The following is a 27677-nucleotide window of genomic DNA, read 5'->3' on the forward strand; positions in this document are numbered from 1 at the left end:
GGGCGCTGGGGATTGGGGGGTATGATGTGGGTTATAGGGAAGCGCGGGGAGGGGGGTTAGTTTTTATTTTCAAACCGGGCACCCCGCCAGCACGGCCACTCTTCTGCCGACCGCACGTGTAACTCGGGGCTCCGACGCGCTGCTGAGCCTCTCCCTGTATTAATTATTCATGCTCCCCCCTTCCCGGTGGCATGGGGGGGCATTACTGTACAAAAAGAGCAGGCAGGCAGCCCTCACTTCCCTTACTAAGGGGGTGCCTCGGCTTTCCCCTTTTCTGTCCGCCTCTCCACGCCCAGCGGAGCCGCTCGGGGGCTCACTGGCCAACCGCAGGCCTCGGAGCCCCAGCCTGGGCGAGCCCCCAAACCCGCCCTCCCGCGTCCGCGCACGCCCCGCTCCGACTCGCCAACCAGAGAGCCGCCCCGGCCGAGCCGCTCGCCTGCGCTTTAAGCCAGCTCAGCTGACCCGCGCCCGCCGCCTGCGGATCCGTGAGCCGCCTCTGCCCCAGCCCCTGCTGCGCTCCGGCCACCATGGACGTCCACGTCCCCCCGCTCCGCGCCTGGGACGACTTCTTCCCGGGCTCCGACCGCTTCGCGCGCCCCGACTTCAGAGATATCTCCAAATGGAACAACCGAGTGGTCAGCAACCTGCTCTACTACCAGACCAACTACATGGTGGTCGCAGCCATAGTGATCTCCATCGTGGGGTACGTAAGTGCGCGCCCCGGGGGGCCCGGGGTTCGGGGTGCTGGCCGATGTTCCGCACCCCTTCCTGGAGCGGAGGAACTGGCCTTTGGGGCGAGGCGGAGGCGGTGCCGCCCCCTCCCCCACACTGCCTCAGCCGGAGTCTGGAGGGGCCGGCCCGGGGCGCCCCAAACCACCACTCCCGGGAGAGCCCGGGCCGCTGCGATTCTTGTTCCTTCCCCCCCCCCCCCCCGGCTGCGGGTGGGCTGCCCTCCTAAAAACGTGACCCTTGGTTTCTCTCTCTGCCTCGGGTGGAACATCAGCTTTGGGGGGCAGGGCCGGCTTGTTTTCGCCTGCGCTTGGCGCTCGGTGCACGTTCTGAGGATTGGATGGCGAAGGTGGGGACGCCCACGCAGGGGCTGCCGCGGGCTGAGCCCCTCCAGGTCCAAGGCCTCGGGCCACTGCGATCTTGGCCAAATCTAGGAGCGCTTCGGGGCGAATTCTTGAGGAAACGGAATCTGGGGGCCTTGTCTGTGCTGGCCCAGTTGGGCCGGGAGAGCTGGGGAGCGAGGGCCCCGAAAATGGGAGAAAGTAGCGGGTGGGTGAGGGCGTGGGTGGGCCAGCGAGTTGTCGGTGCGTGGGTGTGTCCGGCAGGCCCCCAACTGGCTTGGAGGTGTCACGTCTGCCGTTCCTAGCATCCGGGTGGTGCCTTGAGGCAGCTTCGGCCTGGGCCTTGAGGGGATCTGGACACCCAATGCCCATGGGAGACTTCTGGGGCGGCGGAATCATCTTTGTCCCTTTCAGAGAAGGGCCTGCCGGTTCCCCACAAAGAGCCAGAAGGCTTCCGGGTTGGTGGCTGCTAGTACAGTCCCTGGGGCCCCGCCGCCACAGTACGAGCCGTGGGAGTGGACGGGCTGCCGCCTCCCCCCACCCCCCACTCCCCGCTGGCTGGTGAGGATAATGATAACTGTACGTTAGTCACTCAGTAAGGAGAGCGGCTGTGCGCCAGGCCCCGGGCTGGGGGCTGTGAGGAAAGGGGCGGGGGGGACCCGTGATCTGACTGCTTTCGCCCAGCCTGGGGAGCAGCTGCCCTTGGATGCATAGAGCTTCCAGAGCCCGGGACCTGGCGGCAGAAAGGGCCGAGTGCAGAGGCAGCCTCGGATCCTTGGGCATTTCTTCTGTCTGCCTACCTTCGGCTGTTCGGTGGAAATAATGGCACCTGCCTCCTGGAGTTTTGTGTAACACTTAGCACCATACCTGGTGCAGAGCAAGTGCTAGGTAACGGTATCGATTATTGTTTTATTAATTATCGGAACCCCTTCCTTAGGGCAGATACGAGTCAGAGGCCAAACTTGTATTCAGGCTCTCCTGACTCCCAGGCCACTTCCCCTCTATCCCCAGACTGGAGAAACAAAAGCAAAAACGAAATCGTCCCTGGTCTCTAGAAACTTGCATTTCTTTCTATTGAAGATTAAAAACCTCTTTCCCAGCATTATTTCATTTATGGATAGATATGGCCGCAGTACCCCAATCAGATCAGGTTCTTGTAGATAATGCACTGGTTTTCTAGTTTGTAAAATGAGACTTTGGACTAGAAGATTCCTTGTGGCTCAAGATCTGTGACATTTTAAAGCAAAATTGACTTTGAGTCAGCAATCTCTAAGGCTTTATTACTGGATCATATTGCTCATAAAGGAAGTAGGGGCCGGGTGATCAATTTTCTGAAATAAGAATGTGAATTTAGTATTTAAAAAGCAAACAGAAAATAATTTCTGGTTGACACAAGTCAGGGGATCGATTGATAGATAAATGAGATGGATAACTACAGATATTTAGATACATATATGTATATACACATACTACATAGGATTTCCATAACTCCAGAAACTGAGATTTGGGACAAGGAAAAAATATTCTGTTATCTATTACTGACTTCTCAAAGCCCTATTGTATTGTGTGTCTTCAATAAGCGTAGTAATCTAAATAGAGCTTTCCTGGAATCTAATGATGATGTCATAATAATATAGCTAAAATTTATAGAGCACTTTAAATTTTTCAAAGCATAAATATTCTATCAATTCTCAAAATGGTCCTTTGAGTGAAATACTATTATCTCCATTCATGGATAAGACAAACTGAGGCATCAAGATTTAAGTAACTTGCTTATAGTCACACACCTAGTAAGCCTTTAAGATTGGATTTGAACTCAAGTCTTGACTCCAAGTCCTTTTGGACTCTTATCAGGTAGGCCACCCAAATGGTTCAAGAAGATAAATCAGGGCCTGTGAATGAATATAGTTCAATTACTCTGGTTTCCCTAGATCTCTGAGTCAGAGAACATTGGGTGTGGACATGTATTTTCCAAGTAAGGGGATAAAATTCTAACTGTAGCATTCCTGAAGGGAGGGGTGGGGGTGGCGGGGAGAAATGGTTGAAAGACCTAGAATTGGGAAAGATCTTTAGGGGCCATCTAAGCCGATCTAATATTTCTTCATTGCTAACAGTATTCTTTTTTTATATACATGTCATCTCCTATATTAGAATCTAAGATTTATGCAAGTACTGATTGTTTTCTATATCTCTTCATTTCTCTAGTACTTAGCATGGCACCTGGAACATAACAGGAATTTAATAAATTCTTTTTCATTAATTATTTGATAGCTAACTTATTTCATTCTTTGTTTTAATGGCTAGATAGTACTTTTAAAATATTATATACTTTTTTATTTTTTAAAATTTAATTTATTTTTTTGTTATATTTTGTTCTGTCTTCCTCCCTTCTCACTTTACACATGTTTTTGTATATGTGCATGTATTCTTACATATATACACATACATTTGCATATATACATATACATATATAAAATCATGCTATGCATACTTGTATTTATCAGTTCTTTCCCTGGAAGTAGATAGCATCTTCCTTCATGGATCCCTTATAGTTGATTTGAGTATAATATTCAAACAATTTGGTTCACAATTATTCTTCATACAATATTGCTATTACTGCATACAGCATTCTCTTGGCTCTACATTATGTATTCTTTAAATAAATTTTATTGATCTTGTGTATATATGTGTGTGTGTGTGTCCACACGTGTACTCATGCATGTGTGAATGTTTGCCAAGTACTGGGCATATAAAAGCCAGCTCCTATCTTCAAGGAGTTCTCATTCCCATGGAGACAAAATGCAAATAACCATACACAGATAAGACAGATAGAGATATGCTGATATCCCTCAATCAATCTGTCTTTGTATAGATTAAATTGGAGATAATCAGCAGAAAAAAAGGTACCCTCTGTTCATTACATAACCTTTATTTCTGATTATAACTTTTCCCTAACCAGGTAGATATTTTTTATATTAGATAAAAAATAAAAAGGACATTACTTTGTGTCAGGCTCCCTTTTATTTTCAGAATGCTTCATATTTACTGTTTCTTGCAGCATAATTTATTTAGCTATTCCCCGATAGATAGGCATGGATTTTCTCTCCAGTTATTACTACAAAAAATACTCATATAAATATTTCAGCATATTTGAAAAGTTTCTAACCTGTGCTGTATTTTAAAACATGTTTCTTCATTTAGCAAGCATTTATTTTCTCTCCTCATCCCCTTGAAGAAAAACAAAACCTTTTTTTTAGCAGGTATATATATTTAAGAAAAACAAATTCCCATATTGCAGTATATAAAAAAAAATAGCATTTATATTGTACTTTTAAAGTTTGAACAATGCTTGACAAATATTAGCTCATTTTATCCTCACCACAACCCTGGAAGGTAGGTGCTTGCTACTATCCCTGTTTTATTGATGAGGAAGTTGAGGCAGACAAATTGACTTGTTCAGGGTCATATCACTAGTAAGTGATTCAAATTCAGGTCTTCTTGACTGAATCCTGAGTGTTGTCCTTGCTTGGACTGAGCTGACATTTGCCTCTTTGTATTTCCTGTCTCATTGGTCTTCTTACTTTAGAACAAAAGAAGGAATCTTCATTTTCTGTGACAGCCTTTCAGCTATCTGAGGACAATTATCTCATCACCCCCTAGGTCTTACATCTCCTGTAGCCGTTGCTAGGTTACAAAGGCCTCCTAGCTTTAGAGGGCTTTGTATCTTCATCAGGGATTATAATATGGTGTCACTGAAGTAATAAAGGCAGCTGGGCTTCGGGGAGAGAGGGCTGGACTGGGAGTTAGCCAGCAGATGATTCTGTGCTTCAAGCATCTCCTTGGGCCTTTACAGGTGAGTCTGAGGCAGAGTCTTCACTTAAGGGGTTCCAGACCCTTCAAGTGTCCCAACAAAACTATGGCAATCTGCGGGTCATCAGCTGCCACTTAAATGCGCTGTCATCTGAAACTTCACTAGTACAAAATGGTGCCCACATCTTCTCTCCCAAGATGGCCTCTCCTGACTGCGCTATATCTGCTCTTTTTTCTGTCATCTAAGCTGAAAACTTTGGCGCCATTTTGGCTACAACTTCCCCCCAACCTCCATGGCCACATATGGTCTGCCAGTGTTCACTTTGGCCTTTAGAACATTTCTCAAATTAACCTCTTTTCCATTCCCATCCCTATTTAAAGCCTTTTTAACCACATGCCTTCTTCACAAATAATAGCAGGTACTATTCTACTAGATAGCGATTTCTTTCCCTCTAATTATATACATTGAGATTATTTTTCAAAGTTGCCTAGTTGTATCTTCGACAAACAAATAAATATGAGTACAATTGTACTTAGAATAAATAGAGTAAGGAAATTAATAAATAATTACTTTCAAGATGGGAAGAAGAGAATAGGTATTCATATAGTATCTACTATGAAATAGGTGCTATCATTATCTCCATTTTACAGTTGAGAAAAGTGAGGTAGAGATTAAATGACTTTTCTAGAGTCACATAACTCTATAAGTGTCTCTGAGGCTAGATTTTGTACGTAGGTCCTGCTGACTCAGCTGCCTATAAGCAGCTGGAAATTAATTGTGTTTTGACTGCCATGTTAAAATTCTTGAATTCTGTCTTATATTCTTGATTCTCTTATGCTGTTATTTAATTTTTTGTTTTGTGTATAAATATTCCTGTATCTTTTTCTGTCTCTGTTTCTTTCTTCCTCTCTCTCTCTCTCTCTCTCTCTCTCTCTCTCTCTCTCTCTCTCTCTCTCTCACACACACACACACAGACACACACACACAAAATATACATACTTGTATGTGTATATACTCTCCCCATCTAAATTATAAATTCAGATTGTGAGGACAAAAGAAAGCCTTTCATATTGTAATCTTCCCAATATCTCCTATTATGCTTCGATAAATCTTTGTTTCAATGCAGCAAACATTTATTTCATACCAATTATATATGGGGGAACTCTGCAAAATGTAGGGACTACAGAGATAAATTAGAACTAGTTTCTGACCTCAGGTAGTCTAACATTTAGCAGGAGAGATATGTGCACAAGTACTACATTCTATGTTTTTTTTTTTTTTAAAGGAGGAAATACCAATATGTATAAAAATATTTCTAGCTGTTATTTTGTGGGAGCAAATTGTTGGAAATTGAGGGGCTGCTTATCAATTGGGAAATGGTTGAACAAGTAGTGCTATACGATTGTAATAGAATACTATTATGCTATAAGAAATGATGAAGTAGTTTGAGAAAAATGGGAAGACTTACATGAACTTATACAAAGTGAATTGAGCAGAACTAGGGGAACAGGGTGCATGGAAACAGCAATATTGTATGATGATCAAATGTGTGAAAGACTTAGCAACTTTGAGCAATACAGTGTTCCATGAGAATTTCAAAGAATTCATGTTGAAAAATTCTGTTCGCTTTCAGATAGAGAACTGAGAACTAAGAACTGATGGACACAAAGGGCAGATTGAAACATTTTTCCCCTTTGTAATTTTTCTTGTTTTTTTTTTTTTTTTTTTTTGCAACATAGCTAATGTGAAAATATATTTTTCATGACTTCATATGTATAATGGGTATATTATTTCTTAACCTTCTCAATGAATGGGGAAAGGAGTTGAGAGAGGGAGAGAATTTGGAAGTGGAAATGAAATAAGTAAACTAAAGAAAAAATCCAAATACTACATTCTGTTCTTTCTAATATAGTTCATTTTGAAGTCTACAGAATCAGCCATAGATTTATGTCTGGAAGGAACCTGAGTAATAATTTAATACAACTCCTTCATTTCATAGATGAGGAAACTGAGTGTCAGAGAGGCAAAAAACTTGATGACAGTTTGTATAATAAGAGCTACTTTTTAAAGCTGGATTCTTCAGATCCAGCATACTTTCTACTGAAATACCCAAGAATTGCAAAATATGAGCATTCAAAAAAGGGAAACTTTCTCTTCCAGAATGATTGCAAAACAGCTAATGGCAAAATGTGCTCTTATGCCCTGTAAGAAATACTTACTATGTGGAATTCTGAGAGGTAAGAGAAGACATGTTTGAACTGATACAGAATGAAGTAAACAGAACTAGGAAAATAATACACACAGTAGTAGTACACTCAAATAGTAGGTCTTTTTTTCCATCTGCATGGAATACAATTGATCTATGCCTGCCCATCTAGTTTAATGCTTGTTTGTGGTCTCCCATCAACTAACCCTTCATCTTTTTTGATTACACAGTTTCTTTGATTGCATCCTTTGGACTTTTTTATATGTCATGTATTGCATTTGGCTCATACCCAGCATGTGTCTCTCCATCACCCTTTGGGTGATCCTTACTTTCAGTTTTTCAGAGACTTAATGTTTATGACTCAATTGGACAACACCCATAGGACATTGGTATTTAAAATTAATGAGCTTTTGTTTCAGGGAAATGCCATTTCCCATAGGTAGTCCAGCCTATGGTCTGTTCAATTAGAGCACAATTCACTGACCATTGCAGGGTTTGTCCAAGAGTGTGTGTGTGTGTGTGTGTGTGTGTGTGTGTGTGTGTGTGTGTGTGACAGAGAGAGAGAGCCTGACCATCAGTAAGTATCCTATCCCAAAGAGATTAAAGAAAGAGGAAACAGATCTCTGCACAAAACTATTTATAGTAGTTCTTCTTTTGATGAGAAAAAATGAAGCTTAGTTTGGGGGGTTTTATGGCAAAGAAGGAAGGGATGCCTATCCATTGCAAAAAAAAAATGAATTATGGTATATGAATGTGATGGAATACTTTTATAATATAAGAAATGATGACTGAAACAGTTTCAGAGAAATTTAGGAAGACTTGTGTGAACGAATGCAAAGTGAAGTAAGCAGTACCAGAAAAATAATTTATATAGTAACAACAATGTTCTAAAGATATACTTTAAAGGACCTAGAAATTGATCAGTGCAATCTTATGGAGAAGCTTGGGCTCAAACCTGAGCCTTTTGAGTACAAGGCATATTGCTTCTATTAATACTGTGCTGCCAGAAGTTGAACTTGAAACTTCATATTGCTTTGATCAGGTGTTAATCCTGATTTGTTGGATTGTTTGAAGCCAGTTTCTCTACTAGTCCTACAGATTGAGACTCTTCAACAACACAGAGATCTACCATTTGCTTGTATTAGCTCTCAACTCCTCAAACTCAAAGGTGATATAGAAGTTTTGCTGTTTTAAATAGAGGGATATTAAATCTTGGATGACAGATCCTTTTCTAATTCTCACCTTTCACCTCATTCTGTCAGGTAGGAATGCTGGATGACTTTGGGCATGTGCTGGGTTCTCTCTCTAGCTGCTCATGAGTGACCCCTCTGCTCCATGATCTCAGGTTTCCATCTGAATTGAGGCTTTACTTCATGATATATTTTATAAGGACTTGAAGTCTTTATAAGTCCAAGTAAAGGGTAGGTAAATAGTGTATGTTGGCCACTCTAAACTGACTCAAACAATCATATATATAGTTATTTAAAGCTTCCCAAGATTTCCTATTTAAAGTTTCCTAAACATAAATAAGACAGTTTGCTACACAGAGTCAGAGGCCCTGCTGCCTCTTAGTTTTAATATTTGTGTTGTCAAAGTTGTTTGCTCCTTTGTAAAAAAGATGCCGGTAAGACCTTTCTCTCTCAGCTTCTGCTAGACCCAAGGGAAATGATTCATACAAGCCACTTTGCAAAATTGAAAGCATTACTTTGAAGAGTTAGGAGACTATGGGTGTGGAACACATAATACAATGTCAGATTTTTTTCATTGTGATGGTTGGGTTTTTTTTCTCCTCACAGACTTGAAGAAAATCTGTTGTATGCTTTGTTAAAGAAGTTGACTTTTGAGGAGAAGGGAGGGGTACTTGGGAGATATAAGTGACATTTTAAAAAGTTATCACGTTTATTTTTTTAAATTTAATATATTTTGTAAGGATCAGTTATTATTTTCCCAAAAAATACTTCTTTTGAAAATCCTTTGGGAGACCTCCTAGTAAAGAAGAAGACAGAAGACAAATCTCTCAACTTTCTTGTTTTTAGTAGCCTCCCTTGAGAAAATCAATTTGGAGTTGAGAAGGGAAGGACAAAGAGCTAAGAAAAGGAGAATCTCAGATCACTCTGAGCTTTTGCTCCAGTGGATCTGTGATCTTTTGAATGTTTTCTTCCCTAATGCAGATCCAAATCTGTCCATGCTTCCTCATATTCTTTCATTCTTGCTCTTGTATTTACCATAAATGCACTGTTGGATTTCTTTTCTTTTCTTGTTATTGCCACACTTTCTCTTGGCATAAGGAGGCCCAAAGACCATCCACTCGTTATTTTCTCTCTCGCCATGTGACCACTGGAAGCATTATCTTTTTATTGACATCTTTTGCTTTGATTCTTTATAATTCCTTACTTGTTACACGTTGGGATCTGCTCTCACTTAACCACATACCTCTCTATTGCCATTACCTCTGTTATGTTAGTCATTAGTCTTTGGCAGTCATTAGTCTGAAGATCATGGAAGGAAGCTCAGGAGCCCAGACTAGAATGCCAGTTTTGAAAGTTATATGTAGAGTTTTGTAGATTTTTTTTTTTTTAAAGCAAAGAGGTATGAAATTGAAATCAAAGATTTCATGCAGAATCATTTTGTGTTTGGATTTGTTTTCTGTATGTATATAAATGTACCTTTTTTTTGTCTTTAAGTTCATAATTAACAGCCCCCCACCAAAGTTATATTGTTTATGATTTGCGACCATTCAGCAACACTAGAATTGGTATTAACAAGGTGGGCCTTTGTTGCAGTGAGAAGCTTGGGGCCATTACAAGAATTCTACAACTTTACATAGATAATTCAACAAGTTTTCTATTTAAATTTGAAAACTGGCTCCTGATACAGTTATCTCTTATAGGGGGATGTCCCAACAATATACTGTAGGCTGTAAACTAATCATGTCATAGACTAGACAATAGGCATTCTCATCCACTTGGTGTTTCCTTTGTGGAGTTAGCCCAAATGGTGGTTAATGACATTAATACAAGACCCTTTAAAAACAGATACCCCTTAGCAGAACTGTTTTGTTACTTGCTTTACATATGTCATGTACGCGCCTAGTTCTTTAAATGCCTCCCCCTTTAGAAAATGCCGTCTTTGAGAGACAGGGAATGTTTCTGCATTTCTCTGTGTCCCTAGAGTGCCTGGCTTAGAATAAAAGCTTAATAAAAGCTTGTTGACTGAATTAAGATTTCCATTAACTGGAACTCAAATAACAATCTCCATCCATAATAACATGTCTTTACTGGTCTATCTCATTGATGTGGGTAGTCCCTCCACATGAGCAGATCACAACCCAGCAATGCTTGTCCATCTCATGATAATTAACTCTTGCAAATGTCTTCCTGTGAACTATGTAGAGGAGTCACCCAATATGGTGGGAGTCTAGCCTGAGATCACTTGACTTTACATAGATATCACGGATTATTCATCTTCTGCTGGCTTAGGAAATGTAGATGGCTGACCTCTCTTTTGTTTTAGCTACACACCTCTCCAATAGAATAAAAACACATTTCTCTCTCACCATGTTCCTTATTAGATCTCTCGAATTATTGGGATCTTGATATTCACAATAAGGACTCTGGGATCTCAAGTACACAATTCCTCAGTCCGCATGGCTATGCTTTATAACTTTATTCTGTTTCCCAAATTCCTTTTGCCCTCCTTGCCTCTTCAGTTTCTTGTCTTAACCTTTGCTCTTTCCCCCAGGTATCATGGCAAATTCGTGCCCCTTTTGTCCTGGTAAGAGGAATTTAGACTGATTTGAGCTGACCACCCTTTCTAAGGAAAATGTCACTAAAATGAGTATTTGCAGATATAATCATAATTAACAATAATAATTAGTATTTTTATATTGCCTTAAAGTTTTTGAAGTGTTTACTGTTTACACATTTAATCCTCTCAATACCTTACGACATAAGATTCTTAGCCCCATTTTACAGATGAGGAAACTAAGATAGAGGGTAAGTGACTTTGCTTAGCATCAGACAGAGAAGTAGCCAAACTTCTTTGCCCCCATTATGGATTCCATTCAAGTCTTTGGAACCTCTTAAGGTGAGGAGCCCCTGATTTAGGAAAATCTTGAATTGAAGATGAAAAGTGACTTTTCCAGTTTATATAAAATATAATATGAGAACTAGAATCCTTTTTTAAAAAAAAAATCATATTTGCAAGAGAGCCTATCTCTAAAGAAACCGAGTATAATTTTGTCATTATTCATTTGTTTTCTCACTATTCAGTTTCAGAGTTAAGTGACATCTTAGAACCTTGCTTGTCCCTAGAGATATCCTCTCTCTTGTTCTGAGTCTTTGCTTTTTCACATCTGAGTCCCAGCTTTGAAAGCATTTCCTGTTAAAGAGATGTTATTTTTCTCCCTTCTTCCATTTTCAGTTCATTAGCTAATACAGGGATGTGATGTGTCTAGCCAGCCCACTCAGAGTAGGAAAAGAACACTAAAGTCTGTGCTAGGTGTTTTAAAAAGAAACATGGCTTCAAACTTGCTGGTTCTGTAAATTAAAACAAATCTCCTCATCTTGTGCCTCCCTTTCTTCATCTGTAAAGTGGAAATAATATTTTAGCCACCTACCTCGAAGGATTGTAGTAAAGAGTATATAACCGTGACCTGCTTAGTGAAAAATTCTACATTCATGTTTTAATTATTTCAGAAGAAAAATGAGAATGCCAAAGTTGGTATTGGAGACCAATGCCAGACTAAGTAGAATTAAGATCCCACTCTACTTATTATGTTCATAAGCTCTTAAGATTTAGAACAAGATGGAATCTCAATCCAATCCTGCTCCCATTTTATAGATGAGGAAAATGAGACCCAGAGAAATTAAGTGGCTATATTGTTCAGATATAAGAAACATCTGATATATCATGGTTAACTTTCTAATAGCCATTAATTATCAAATCTTTAGCACAATATATTAGTTATTCTATGTTATGTATTATATATATATATATGTATATGTATATATATATATATAATTTTTTTTTAGTACTTGCCCCTGGTTATACAACTAATAAATGCTAAGATAAGTCTTGCAGATTCCAACTACAGTGGCTTATCCACAATACCAAACTTCTCTATGAGCCTTTAAAGGATTTAGAATCATACTTTCAGATAATTGTTGTCTACTAAGATAGCAATGAAGAATTGATTTTAAATGCACGTATTGTCCTTCCCTTGGAACACCTTGGTACATAGGGTTAATTTTTCATGTTTCATTTATTTCAGTTTTGTACGACTTGCCATGACTCTATTTGGGAGTTTTCTTGGCAAAGATCCTGTAGTGGTTATCATTTCTTCCTTCATCTCATTTTGCTGATGAGGAAACTGAGGCAAACAGGGTGAAGTGACTTGCACAGTCATATAAAAATATTTGAGGCCAGATTTGAAATCACGAAGATGAGTCTTCTGATTACAGATGCACACATTATTCTTCTTCCCTTCATACTTCCATTCATAAGGTTCATTGGTTCACTGCCACCTAATCTGAAGTGTTTACAGGCGGCTTGTTCACCAGCCCGCATCCTTGCTGAAAGGTAGAAACCTTGTGAGAAGGTAAAAAGAACCATTCTATGCTGAGAGTAATTTATGAATTCAAATCTGTGTTAAGGTCTTAGGTTTAAAAATTAACTCATGTCTTTTAAAAACATAATTCTTGCCTTGTTTTAAGTTGAAAAAAATGGCTGTTATAAATATAATGAATAATTAGGAAAGTATTAGACCAATGGTATTTAGTACTTAAATTATTTAATTAGTGATTACGAATTAATACTATTGTGTTTCTGTATCTGTGTACCTCTTATGTCCTCCAGTAAAATTGAAGCTTCTTGGGGACAGAAATTATTTCTTTTTTGACTTGAATTTGTGGCGGCTAGCGTAGTACTTTGCATATAGTAGGCACTTAATAATGTTTGTTGAAAGGAATGATGTCATGGAAGAACTGGACTTGAACTGAAAGAAGACAGCAAGATGGCATAGTGGATAGAATGTTTTTCCTTTGTTCTTGAAGAGGACCTATGACATCAGGAGGATGAAGGCTTGACTTGCAAGTGGATTGGATGTGAGTGAGTGTAAGATCATCAGCCCCATTCTCACCTGCAGAGGCATCTAGGTCCTGTGGCAAGACATAGGTTAGGAGGACTGGCAATGGCCCAGGATGCAATGGAGGACCTTGGCCTTTTTTTAAGCTAAGTTTATCTGAGACTGAATAGAGTGTGGGACTTAGAGGGATGAAATTTGAATTCAGAGCCTTCCCTCAAATATTTATTAGCTGTATGCTCTAGACAAGTCACCTCACCTTGCCTCAGTTTCCTCATCTGTAAAATAGGGACATAATAAAAACATCTCTCTTCTAGGGTTGTGGTGGGTATCAGTGGGATATTGTATAAAGTGCTTAAAGTGTAATTGTTAGCATTTGGAGTCAGCCTCTGGGTTCAAATCCCACCTTGCAAATCCAGTGTCTTTGCTTGGTCCTAGTTTTTTCCATTTGTAAAAAATAATTTGGAATAGATCAGTAATGATCCAATCAGCTGAAATCAAAATGGGGGCCACCAAATCATATGTAAGGATCCCTGTGGGTCACATATTGACTTAGAAAATCTCCACTTATAAGTGGTTTTCTAAGAATATGTTTTATGTTTTACTGTATTTTATTTTGTTAAATATTTCCCAACTACATTTTAATATATTGAATTTGTACTTGATGATTCAAAGCATCTCTCCTTGAAGAAATATTGATGCTACTTATTTACCCTCACTCCAACATAGATTTCAGGCTGAAATTAATTTTTTTAGACTTTTGTATTTGCCTTCTATAGATTCACTTGGTTGTTTCAAAACTCTGATGAAGTGACATCAATCTGTCCCAGTCCCTCCCAGGTGTTGGTGCCTTCCCATGTCAAAAAAAACACAAACAAGGCAACTTTTATTCATTTTGTATATGCTTTTTTGTAATCCATTATCCACTCTGCAGGAATGGAAGCTTTTTGAAGGCAGGGAATATTACATTTTATTGCTCCCTGGTATATATTTACTTAGATTTAAATGAATCTTATGTAGAATTCTTAGCATTATTCCTATGCAGAATAATTTAGAAATCTTCCAAATAGATCACCTCCTTAGTCTATTCACATTTCTCTGCCTTTAAATAAATTGTTACTTTATGAAGCTGTATAATCTTGGACAAATCACTTTCTCTGCTCCAAGATAATTTCAAGCTCCACAGATCTTTGTTTTGGTGATTAGGATAGAATGCTGCAGTTTTACTTTATTTTGTTTTTTTTTCTTCAGTAAATTATAATAAGCTCGTAAGAGGGTCAACTCTCTTGAATTACTTTGGCCGGCTCTGTGATGTGTCAGTACCTATGAATAGCCAACTTCTCTTTCCTTAGAACAGGGAGTGCTCATTACCTTCTCCCCTCACCCCTCCCAGTTTTGATGACTCTTTAGTTATAATGGAGAAATCGACTCTATTTAGGATGAAGAAATTGATTTTTTATTTTTACACTTGGTTAATAGCGTAGAATAAACAAGGCTATGTGATATTGACATTATGTATCCAGACAAGTTGGCCAGTTTTCCCAGCTTATTTTTTAAAAGCCAACAATCCTTCTCATCTGTAATTGACGGTTAGGGCTCTTTATTACTCATTATAAGGAAGGCTCTTTTAAATGTAATATCTCCAAAAGAAAATGATTCAATTAAACATTTTTGACTTTTTTTTAATGAGCGTCTTGGCATTTTCCCCACTGAGTGTACAGTTGTCCTCATATGAAATCGAGGCAGCAACTGCAGATGTATGACTCCTAGCTGAGACCAATGCCAGTTGTCTGCCCGAAATATGGATGGTATATTTATGGAAAGTTGAGTATGAATCTTCCTGGGGTTTCCTATGACATATGACTAACACAACAACTGTTACTAAAGTTTGACTCATCTATACCTAGTACCAATTTCAGCTTTTGTACTGATGTGGTGGGAAAAAGAAGCAGCCATTTTTTTCTGAGGGTTTTTGTCTTTTATTTCTTTTTTGGAATGATTTTGGTGATAATGGTCTTTCCAGCAGTTGCTCTGCAAGATTTATTGCCTTGCCCAGAAAATCTAGCATCCCATGAAAAAAGTAATAGAAAAGAATGCACACGGCTGAAAAGGATTTCTACCCTGAGCAACGTTGTTCATTTTTTCCAGTCTTGAAGCTTCATTCCTCTTCTAATTATAGATTAGGGCTGGGTGTGTTGTAAACCAAAAACAGATTCTTTAGGCCTTTGTGCTGTTCTTGTAGTGACCACAGGAGCAGCTGGAGCAAGTGAGAAGCAGACTGGGGAGGGAAGGCTATCCTTTAAAACGAAATAGACATTATATCTAGGCATTACATTCAAACTATTTACTTGTCTGGAGGAAAATAGGAGAAATCTGTTTCTTTGGTTTTTTTCATAGCTTTATTTTCACTTTTAAGGAAATTTTGATCTCAAGGATATTAAGGAAATATAGTTCAGGCAGACAGCTGGCATTGATTGGTCTCAGCTAGGAGTCATACAATTGCTGCCTCAGCTTCTTATGAGAACAGCTGTACACTCAGTGGGGAAAATGCCAAGATGTTCATGAAAAATCAAATCTGACCACAGCCCTGGGCCATTAAATGGCCTCTGATACTTAATTGCAGCCAGTTGGTGAAATAGAGCATTGGACCTGGAATCAAATTGAATCTGACTTCAAATCCTGTCTCAGAACCTAGTAAGCTGTGTGACCTTAGACAGGTCACTTAACCTATGATTGCCCCAGGAACCTCATCTATAAAATGGGGATAATAGTACTTCTGACCCGGGCTTCTGGTGAGGACCAAGCGAGAGAATATTTGTAAAACTCTTAGCACCATACCTGACACAGAGAGATGTTAGCTGTGACTGTGACTCCAGGTAAGGCAGTAGTTTCCTTATGCCTCAGCTTCACCCAGGGAGCAACAAAGGTATTATTTTCTATTGAAATCTTTTCTATATACTATTTTTAGGGGGAGGCAAACAGGGTTAAGTGACTTGCCCAGGATCCGGCTAAGAAGTGTCTGAAATGGGATTTGAATTCAGGTCCTCCTGATTCCAGGGCCCCTACTCCATCCAAGGCACCACCTCACATTATTAGATTCTAGGAGAATTTACTCTCAGAGTAAAAAAAGGTGGTACACTGGAGAAAACATCAGTGATTTTCCAGTATACTGCCCTAGAACCTTCTCTCAAAACAAAGAAAAAGATTAGCAAAACTGATCCAGCTGGTAAAACAGCCCCATCTTAGAGCATGTGCAACATTCCATACCCAGAGCTCTCCAGTTCTTCAGAGAAGAATGTTCTTTCAGTCAACAAACATTTATTAAGCACTTAATGTATGCCAGGCACTAGAGTATATACCGGGAATACAAAGACAAAAATGAAACTGTCCCTGCTCTCATGTAGCTCATATTCTATTGAAAGGTAAATTGAATGAATGAATGCACAATCATTAAATAATTACCTTGTATTGGGTGTCATGCTAAAAATTGGAGAGAGCTACACACATACGCACACACGCACATATATACAAATATATATAGGGGTATAGATATGCCTGTGTGTAGATATCTACATACAAACACATATAAGTAAATAGGAAATATATAAAGTTGTTTCTTGAGGGAGAACTCCAGTAATCCAGGATAGGCTTCCCCTAAGACACAGCACTTGAGTAGAGCCCTCCGAAGCGGATGTATTCCTGAGAAAGGAATACATCCCAGGGAAGGAGTGGGGAATCATCAATGCAAACGTGTATTTTATTGTCTTCTATTGTTGGGAATGTTAAAAACATGTGTTGTGAAGTGCTGGCCATACAAAGAAGCATAGAAGATTGTCTCATATAGCACTTTAGACCCTTTCTTCCATTATAGTTTCTCTTCCTTTATTTTGTTTCACAATATCTCCTTTCATATCAGTATATGCCAGATACTCTGTAGAAGTAGGGGATTGTCTATGTTGTCTGACTCAGTTATATATAAGTCACTTTTATGGAACCACTTTTTTTTTTTCTTTTTTCCATTTTTTTTTTTGTTTTGGAAAATACTTTCTGGGTTGGTGAGGGAGAACAAAGTTTTGTTTAGAGATAAAGAAGATGTAAAAGCAGTAAACAAAAGGTTTTTTTCAAAGATATTTCAGGGAAAATACTCACATTAATCACATGCTGTATTTCTTCAAAAGTTAGTTTGTTCAATGTTTCTTTGAGAAGGAAAAGGTATTTGTGATGGCAAAGAACTGGAAAATTAGTAGATACCCATCAGTTGGGAAATGGCTGAAGTTATGGTATATACAAGTAATGGAATATTATTGTTCTATTAAAAAAAAGTACAAGATGATTTTAGAAAGGCCTGGGAAGATTTACATGAACTGATGATGAGTGAAACAAGTAGAACCAGGAATACATTGTAAACAGTAATAATAAGATTGTGCAGTGATCAGCTATGAAAGACTCTTCTCAGCGGTTCAGTGATCCAAGGCAATTCCAATAAACTTTAGATAGAAAATGCCATCTGCAGCCAGAGAGAGAAATATGGAGACTGAATGTAAATCAACACATGCCATGTTCACTTTTTTCCCCCCTCTCTTGTGGTTTTTTCCCCTTTTGTTCTGGTTTTTCTCTCCCAACATCACTCATAAAGAAATGTGTATTAAAAAAAATTAATGTACTTGTGTAAACAGAAAAAAGCATAAAAAGAAAAAATAAAAGAAATTGAAAGCAAAAAAAAAAAAAAAAAGGAAGAGATATTTAGACTAGGTTCTCATTGCATTTCAGCTATGATATCCTTTCTCATTGTCTAATTTCCCATTAGTGTCAGGTATATTCAAGGGTGAGAAAGAGAGTCTGAACCCATGAGACTCTTGTTTGCAGTAAGATGCCATTTAGCCTTTCACCTCAATAAAAAGCCAAACTCTAATGGCACCTGGTGACTTAACTCCATTTTAAAAAATGAATGAAGCCCAATTCTTCCTCTTCCTGTATTTCTCTTTGTTTTTACCTTGTGGTATTTTCCCCATTCCCGAGGGTTGTATACAGTATAAATATTTATAATAATATAATGTTTAATTGCATAATCAATAAAAAAACAATTTTTAATGGTACCTAGTGCCCAATTCCCATTTTTCAAAAAGAATTAAGCCCACACCTTCCTGCTTCTGTGCTTGCACTTTGTTTCCACCTTATGGTATATATTCCCCATACCCAAGAGCTGTATAATTGCTACGAAATAGCTTTAAAAATGGGAAAGATTGAGTGCTTTGGGGTCTTGGTTACTGGTCCTCTTCTACTATGTCACACAGACTCTCATTTATTAGCTAGATGCATTTGATTACATTAAACTTTAGACTAACCCAGCTAATGAATAGGATGAATATGGATAAATCTAGAAAGACTAATAGAAAGGGATGCAGATTCAAGCAAGCAGAGCCAAGAAAGCAATAGCTACCATGTTAAGGGGAAGGAATAGCAGCCATCCATCAAAAGGGAACATTGCCAAATCCCAAAGGACAAGCAGGGCTCTGCAGAGCGGTCACAAGAAGGCACACTCCCTGGGATGTGAGGTTCACAAGTATGGCACATTGACCCTATTTTCAAACTTTTAAAAAATTTAATGATCGGTTTTGCTGATTTTTTTTCTCTTAAAAAACATGTTCATCATATTTAGATGGCTCACGTGGAGGGAAGAAATGCTAGGAGAACTTTTGGTGATTTAAAAAAAAAAAGATTATCAATAAAATTTATTTTAAAAAACTAAATGTCAAGCTGTCACAAACTGCAATGTTAGATTCCAGAATTTTGGCTCCTAATCATAAAAAAGTTGGTGCATTGGATAAATTGCTGGAGTCTAGGAGACCCGAGTTAAGACCCCTTCCTTGCTGTGTGGCCCTGGATAGATCACTTCCTTCTTGTTTGCCTCAGTTTCCTCATCTGTAAAATGAGCTGGAGAAAAAAATGTCAAGCCATTCCAGTTATACCAATGGGGTAACAGAGTCCAATGCAACTGAAAAAGAATCAAAAAAAGATAAAGAAAATACTCCAGCCAGAGAGACCTAGAGTGGATGGTGAGAAGCATTGCAGTGCTATGGCAGCAGTGGACAAGGCATCTCCCCACCTGTAAAAGGAGGGGCTTAGACTAGCTGGCCCCTAGTAGATCCTCAGACAATGGTAATAACACGAGCAATTTGCACAGGGCCTTCGGGTCAGCAGAGTGCTTGGGCTGCTAAATGTCTTGTCCTCCTCAGGGCTAAGTGACTCAGGGTCACACAGCTCTGGGTATCAGTGATAAGATTTAAATGCAGTGGGATGAAAGTCCTGGATTTGGAATCTGAGGTCCAGGATTCAAATCCTCCCTCAGCTAATTTATTCCCTTTGAGATCCTGTGAGCTTCATCAGAACTTCAATTTCCTCATTGAACTAGATGGCTAATAAGATCCCTTCATCTCTAAGTTTATTTTCCTGTGTTTGCCTGCCTCCCAAGGTAGTTGGGAGGATCAAATGAGATAATATTTATTTGTTTGTTTGTTTATTTAAAATAATAGCTTTTTATTTTCAAAGCATATGCAAAGATAGTTTTGGACACTCACCCTTGTAATACTTTTGTGTTCTAAATTTCTCCCTTCCTCCCACCCTCTCCTAGATAGCAAGTAATCCAACATATGTTAAACATGTGCAATTCTTCTATACATATTTCCACATTTATCATGTTGCACAAGAAAAATCAGATCAAATGATTCTGAAAAAATGAATAAGAAAGAAAACAAAAAGCAAGCAAACAACAACAAAAAAGGTGAAGATATTCTACACACTCAGTCCCCATAGCCCTCTCTCCGGGTGCAGACGGCTCTCTCCAGCACAAGTCTGTTGGAACTGGCCTGAATCACCTCACTGTTGAACAGAGCCCGGGCCATCACAGCCCATCCTCACATAATCTTGTTGCTGTGCACAAGGTTCTCCTGGTTCTACCCACTTCACTTGGCATGCGATAATATTTATAAAGCCCTTAGCACAGGGTCTGACACGTCGTAGGCACTTTGTTCTTGTTTTTGTTATTCAGTCATGTCCAATGCTTCATGACCCTGTGGACCATGAAATCCCTGAGGTTTTCTTGGCAAAGTATTGGAGAGGTTTGCCATTCTCCAATGGATCAGGGAAACGGGTTAAGGGACTTGCCCAGGGGACATATCTGGGAAGTGTCTGAGGTTGGTTTCCTGATGGTCCCGTGCCCTCTCCCCAGGCCATCTAGCTCAGGAGGCACTTGATAGGGCCCTCTCTCCCCCCTGTGCCCTTCTGACTCTGTACAGAGTCTGGGGCTTCGAGTCACTGTTTAGATGCTGTAAAAATCGCTAATAATTCCAATAATCGCCCACACGATCCCGCGCCCTGTCTGGATCTAACTCTTCTGTGCCCTTTGCCTCTCGCAGGTTCCTGAGTCCTTTCAACATGATCCTGGGGGGCACGGTGGTGGTGCTGGTGTTCACGGGCTTTGTCTGCGCCGCCCAGAATAAGGACACCCTTCGCCACCTGAAGAAGCGCTACCCCACCACCTTCGTCATGGCCGTCATGCTGTCCAGTTACTTCCTCATCTCCTTCTTTGGCGGCGTCATGGTCTTCGTGTTTGGAATCACGTTTCCTCTGCTGCGTAAGTGACGCCGCCTCCGCCTTTGCGACTTATAGGTGGCCCAAGGCCGGTGGGGCTGCCCGAGGCCTGAGAGGCAGAATCAGGCTTCATAGGGATTTCAGCCAGTTTGATTCAGAGAAGAAACCATTTAATAGGACTAATTGTAAACCACTGCTCAAAAGCATCACCTGTAGAAGTACAAGATAGGAGAAGTGTGGCTAAACATCATGGGAGCTGAAAAAGAAATGAAGGCCTTAGTGGAACAGAAGCTCACTGTGAGTCTGTCCTGCAAACGGCAGAGAGAACCAGATGCGTTCTGCATCAAGAGACGTTGTAGCTTCTGGGAAGAAGGAGCCGGTAGTCTTAACTCAGATTCTCAGGCCTGGTCAGCCCCTAGCTAGTAGCTAGCTGCCTCTTTTCTGGACCTTTAAGAAGGACCTTGAGAAGCTGTAGAGTGCCCCGAGGAAGGAAATCAGAATGGTGAGGGGACCGCAGGGGCTAAGGTAAAGGAAGTGCCTTCGTCTAGCTTAGAGTGGCAAAGAATTAGGGTGACATGGTCACTGTTTTCAAGTGTTTGAAGGGGAATCACAGGGTCTTCGGCTGGAAGGGAGCTCGGCTCTCTGAGTTTGCAGATGTTTTACAAAGATTGTCTCATGTGAGAGTCATGTGCATTTTGCAGATTAGAACACTAAGGTTTAGAGCAAATGGCTTACCCAGGATGGCACAGCCATTAAGTGCCCGAGGCAGGGTTTGAACCTCATTCCGAGGTCCACACTCTTCTACTAGGATACCCCTCTGCCTCCTGTGGACAAGAGAGTACAGTACTGCTTCTCCTCAGCCCCCCGGGGCAGAAACAGTGGGCACAGGGAAATGTGAGCCAGTAAAAAGCTTCCTGGGGCTGGCCTGGGAAGTCCTGGGGTCCCCCTCACTGGGTGCCTTTGGGGGACTGGGTGACCCCTAGGCCACTGTGCTGTAGCTCCTTCTCTGACTGGGGGGTCCTCCTTATTGGGGGTCTTGGGGGGCTGGGTGACCGCTAGGCCACTGTGCTGTAGCTCCTTCTCTGACTAGGGGGTCTCCCTCACTGGGTGCCTTTGGGGGACTGGGTGACCCCAAGGCCGCTGTGCTGTAGCTCCTTCTCTGACTGGGGGGTCCTCCTTACTGGGGGTCTTGGGGGGCCTGGGTGACCGCTAGGCCGCTGTGCTGTAGCTCCTTCCCCAGGCCAGTTTCAGACACACCTCCTGGATCGGAAGTCTTGTGGGTCCCTGAAGCTTAGGGGCCGAGGACAGGTAATGTCCCCCTCAAAGGAGCGGAGGTTCTTTTGTGTAGCTGGCAGCATTTAGAGTGCTGGGTCCCCTCCGGCTTCAGACCCTTCCTGGCCATGTGACCCTGGATAAGTCACTTACCTGCCTCAGTTTCCTCTTCTGTAAAGTTGGGACCGCGATAGCGCCTCCTTATTATAGAGTTTTTCCAATGTTGGTGAAAGGCTCCGCCCAGGCCCCGCCCCCCAGTGGGGCTTAATAAATGCTTGTTCCCTCCCCCCTCCTCCGTTTTGCTGCGGCTCCTTTCACGTGGTCCTCACGGTGACCTCCTTCCTCCGGGTCGGCCCCATTTGGAAGCTTCTGCCTTAGCCGGCCGGGTTCCATCAGCCCCTTGTTCTTCCTGTTTTGCTTCTGAATCCGTGTCTCAGGGTGCTCGGACTGGAGAGTCGGAACTAGGCTTGGGAGCCAGGCCGAGTGGAAGCCGGGTTCATGCTGTCGCTGCCCTTTGGGCCTGCATTTCCCCACCTCCCTCGGGCTGGATAGGCCCCGGGGTCCCGGGGCCGGAAGGGGCCCCTCCCACCTAGGGGAGCGCCCAGTTTCAGCTCCGCCCCACGGGGCTGTGGGAGGAGTTGTTGAAGAGGGGCCCATTCCACAGTGGGCGGGGGCGGGGTCTCTCCGGCTTTCCTCCGGATGTTTGGTTCTTGCTGAGGAAGGCCAGAAGCCCGGTGGTTAGGGGGCCGGCCTCAGAGGCAGGGGCCGGGCCGAAGCCCTGTCTCCCATCCCCGCCCCCTCAGTGCCCGGGGAGGGGGGGGCGCGGATCTAAGAGCCGGCGAGAATGGGCCCGAGGCTCAGGCATTCCCTGTGGTGGTCCCCGCCCACGGCCTTATCCGGAAGTTGGCGCCGCTGGAGAGAACTCCCTGGTCCTGGCCACTGCCCTTCCATCCGGATAATCCTGGCGGCTTCACGGCCCTTTCCAGGATTTCTGTCATTCCCTCAGCCCTGGGAGGGGTCGGGGCCCCAGGTGAATATTCCTGTTTGTGCAGAGAAGGTCATTGACATGCTCGGGATCACGTGGTCATTGTCAGGTAGAATTTGAACTCGGATCGGATCTTCTTGACTTCACGTCCTGTGCTGACCATAGTTCTGTTTCCTCCCAAATACCTACAGCGACCACTGAAGAATGAATTGGGAAGAGAGCAAGCATTTATTAAGCACTTGCTGTCTTCCAGCCAATGTGCAAAGCACTGGGGGGAGGGGTAGAAATACAAGCAAAATGAAACAGGTCCTGCCCTCAGGAAGCTTCTACTTTAATACAGAGAAGGAGCTGGAAAGCAGGGCCATGGGAGGCCAGAGAGGCCCAAGGGAGGGAGAGAAAGGGAGGGAGGCCAGTCCGCGGCCTTCTGCAGAATGGCTGCCGCCAGGGCAGGTGATTCAGGCTGAGACGGCAGCCGAGACTAGGGGGTGAAAGCTGCAAAGTAAATGGGAGAGGGGGGTTCGCCCCCATCCCTCACCCGCACTTCTCAGTCACTGGCCTCCGCCAGCCATCTGCATGTGCCAGCTGGGAGGTTTGGGGGGCTCTGCATGGGCCCCTATGCCGCACCCCGCTGCCTCCCGCTGCCTCGGGCGGCTGAATCTGGCCCGAATCCAGACAGAGAATTTCCCTTTGCTCTGACTTCTCCCAAGACAAACCAAGCCCGGCTCAGCCTGTCTCCTGGTGGCCCTTGGTGTACCCCGACGTTCTTCCCCCGTGGGGGCCATGGATAGACTATGGGGGGGCACTCCCCCGCCTTCTCGGCTCTCTTCTGCCAGGACTCACGGGAATTCTGCAGAGAGAAGTCATTTAATAATGCACTGGGGCTTTGTTGAAAGGCAGATTTAAAAGAGCGCTTTTCCCACCCTGCTTTTCAAATATTTCTGCACAATCACACTGGCAGATCTTCTGTTAAAATAGGGACAAGAACCCTTGTAAAAGGTTTAAAACTATTACGGGGTATGTCCCCCCCCCCTTTAAAGGACCCTGTGGATGGTTTGGTTCAGCCCATAAATGAATCCCTTCTATAATGTTTCATCGCTTCTAATCATGAGTGAAGGGGAATATTCGTTTTCAGTTAGAGGTGGTGAAAATAAAGAGGTGATGTCTTCTCCCCTAACTTCACGGAGCCCCTAAAATATAACCGTAGACTCTAAGTCAGAAGCCTCGGGTTTGGCTATAACTTACTGGCCTGATCGAGCAGCTATCCTGTAGCGGAAACCTAGATTCAGTGGGATTCCAAAGCTGGCCCAGGAGGGAGGGAACCTGAGAAACAAACACCCTGCAATGCTCCTGCCGGGGAAAAGCCCCTCTTCCGGTGAGGGGGAAGTAGGAAAGAGAAGCCCACGTTCCAGATAAAATGGAAAACTAAGCCTCGAGGGGCTGGATAAATTTTGAGAACGAGGGAGGGAGTGTTCATGGGGAGGATGAACACGAATTTTAAATATTTTTGTCTTTTTGTTTTGCTAGTGATGTTCATCCATGCTTCTTTGAGACTTCGGAACATCAAGAACAAACTAGAAAACAAAATGGAAGGGATCGGCTTGAAGAAAACCCCAATGGGCATCATTCTTGATGCTCTGGAGCAGCAGGAAGACAACTTCAACAAATTCGCCGATTATATCAGTAAAGGAAAAGAATAAGTGTCTCTAGCCTGGTGTTCTGTAAAACCGCGGCAGGAATAGTTTTTTTTCTTTGCTCCTGTCCAGAACTCGCTTCCCGTGTGTGTGTTTGAAATGTGAGGTGCCCTAGAGAGAGCCCTGTGAGACTTAAGTAGGTGGCAAGATGTGGGTAGGCCAAACTATATCCAACTCTTGATGTTTTGGAGAAGAGGAGACCCCAAGCAAAAGTTACCCACCTTCCTATTATGTCCTAAGGTATTTCTAGTCTTTTAGTCTGTACTCGTTTAGATAAATTGAACAAAATCTGTGTTTCTTCAGGGGATAAAATGACCCTTGAGTCTTTGTTATAATGAACATATTTCTAAGTATTGATCAGTGTTAATAATGTCTAATACGATGATGAATATTGTTTATATCTTAAAGGAGTCCCAAACAGCCTTAAGAAACAAAACTATGGAGGTATATATACAGGTGAATAAACTGTCTATTAATTAGAATAGATCATACGACACCTACCTTTTCCCCTACTCCCCCGAACCCTGGGATGGTAAGCTTTTGTATATAAATTGCTTATTGTTCTCTTTTAAGAGCCGAGTTTATGTATTGCTTTTCCCTCTGCTTGATTCCATGCAATGAAAACTGGATACACACTCCCCACTCTGTTTACAGATTTGAAGTCTGCTATGTGGGAGGCTAGCAAAATAGATCGTTAGATTTCTATAAGTTCTTTAAGTTGGCGTAATCGGTTTTGCACCAGCAAGCTTGTGCTACAAAATGAGCATGAGTGTTGCCTTTCTGAAAAGAGGCAGCTTTGTACCCTGTGTCCTGCTTGACCAGATATATTAACAAATCTTGAGTTCTGTTGAGTACTATTTATATTACTCATATCACTTTTTGTTGTGGTGGTTCTAGGAAGAATGGTGGAAAACTCATGTCAGTAATTGATTCTTGTTTGTTTGGTTTGGTTTTCCCCTTACTTTCTAATTGTACCATTTGGAACGCCGTGAAATAAATATTCTGGATAAATAATTCATTTAAATAATTCCTTTGTATTTTATTGAAAGGCAACAATGACCAATTTCATCTTCCATCCAAAGGCAAATAGAGTCACTCTTTACAAAAAAAAGATATTTCATAATTAGTGGGAAAATAATTTATTTCTGTTTAATTCTGAAATACCAATTAAACTAAAATAATGTTTGACTTAAGAGAAGGAAAAAAGGTCCAAATAAAGACACTGTGTGCTCAGATCAACTGTGACAACTACTTGATTAAATATTTTATAGAAATATGTTACAGAAAAGGGTTTCTATAGCATGAGATTCACTCTCTAGGAAGGAAAGTGTGTTTCCCTCCCAGTGGAAGTGTTCAGTCATTTCAAACACTTCTTTCCACGACAGTGTCTTATGCTGCTCAGGGGTTACCAGAGGAAATCTCTGTATTCTAAAGTAGGAAGCAAAAACACACTCCTTTTTCTTGCAGTTTAGTTTTTCACAGTTCTGCAGTATCGCCTGTCATGATTGTCATGGTGATAATGCTCTCTAATTTTGAAAAGTACACGAATATGGGATATAAGATTTGCTATCAGTTTTTCTTAAACACTTGATCAAAGTGTTTAAACTCTTTGGCTTTGGAGGAAAATGCCTTTTTAACCATTAAAAGAAGAAGTGACTGGTGATGATGACTCATGGAATTACCTCCATTTTCAATCAGTCAGTGAGCCTTATTAGACGCTTAAAAATGTGCCAGGCATTGTGTAAGCCCTTAAAAAGGCAGATGATCCCTTCTCAAGATGCTTATTCTATTGGAGAGCTCCATATATAAGTAAATATAAGATATGGGGATAGGGACTGGACTTGGGATTTTAATGAGAAAGAGAACTCCACAGTAAAGAAACTGCTTCACCAATGCAGATCAATCACCTAGTCAGCAAACATTTATTAATTGCCTAATATGCTTTCTGTCCATCATGTCAGTTTGTCTCTCTTTTAATGCTCAATGATATCTTTTATATTAATTCTTGACTATAAATTATTACTAGTAACATGTTTTAGCTTTATGTCCCTGACCCTGTATCCACTATGGCTTCCCGATTATATGGTATATAGTGAGAGTAAAAACAAAGTGATTTTAAGGTAACTTAGGCAACAAGGGCAGTCCTCTTGAAGGGGAGGGTGGGGTTCCAAGAAGGGACAAAAAGGCAAAGTACTTTTAGATAATGATTTTTAGCTAAAATATCAGTATTGAATAAAATTCAATTTCAGGAGAGCCTGTTATAGAACTGCTATTGGAGGTAGGACTTCCTCCTCTGCCCTTATTTGTTTGTTACATACAATAAGTCCTGTATATGACTGTAAAATATGGATACACACAGATACACGCACAAGTTGTGTGCATGCGGAGGAGGAAACGGCAATCTCATCTTACAATTTGTGACAACAAAGACAAGAGCTGGAAAAGTGGGATGAGATCTGTAGGAGTGTGAGGAGCAGAAGTCCTAGACTTCAGAGGCTCCTGCCTTCCCTGCTTCAAGGCCCAACTACAACCTCCCCTTCTGCAAGAAGCCTTCCCCAGTCACACTTCCCTTTGTCTCTTCCCTTTGTTGATTGCCTTCATGTTACTGTGTCTGTTGCTTGTTTATATATGGTCTCCATTACACTGATGGCTCCTTAAGAACAGGAGCTTTGTTCTTCCTTCCTTTGTATCCCTAGCATAGCATGGTGTCTGGCATACAGCAAGTGTTTAATAAATGTGACGTGCCTTTTCTGTGGCTACCCCCATACCAGAATGCGGTCCCTCCCCATACCCAATCTCTCTTCCCTTGCTTCCTTCAAGATGGTTCAGATTCTACTTTCCAAGATGCATTTCCTGTTTTCTCCCCTCTGCCCCCAATAGTGCCCCTTCTGAGATTACCTCCCTGTATGTCTTTTATGTACAGTTGTTTGTGTGTTTTTCCCCCATTAGAATGTGAGATCCTTGGGAACA

At 41.6% G+C, this 27677-nt stretch overlaps 1 protein-coding gene across 1 annotated transcript; it reads left to right on the forward strand.

Moving 5' to 3' along the window:
* On the forward strand, window positions 1–25734 carry ARL6IP5 (ADP ribosylation factor like GTPase 6 interacting protein 5). Its single transcript, XM_051980614.1, has 3 exons — window positions 1–703; window positions 20585–20802; window positions 24541–25734. The coding sequence occupies exons 1-3, from the start codon at window positions 528–530 to the stop codon at window positions 24711–24713; spliced, it is 567 nt and encodes a 188-aa protein (XP_051836574.1). The 5' UTR covers window positions 1–527; the 3' UTR covers window positions 24714–25734.
* Window positions 25735–27677: the final 1943 nt, after the last annotated feature.

Source organism: Antechinus flavipes, chromosome 1, assembly GCF_016432865.1.
Source record: "Antechinus flavipes isolate AdamAnt ecotype Samford, QLD, Australia chromosome 1, AdamAnt_v2, whole genome shotgun sequence".
Lineage (NCBI taxonomy): Eukaryota > Metazoa > Chordata > Mammalia > Dasyuromorphia > Dasyuridae > Antechinus > Antechinus flavipes.

Coding starts and splice junctions, on each gene's coding strand:
- ARL6IP5 (XM_051980614.1), top strand. CDS start 528: ATGGACGTCCACGTCCCCCCGCTCCGCGCCTGGGACGACTTCTTCCCG. Junction 704..20,584: donor ATAGTGATCTCCATCGTGGG/GTACGTAAGTGC, acceptor TGCCTCTCGCAG/GTTCCTGAGTCCTTTCAACA. Junction 20,803..24,540: donor AATCACGTTTCCTCTGCTGC/GTAAGTGACGCC, acceptor TTGTTTTGCTAG/TGATGTTCATCCATGCTTCT.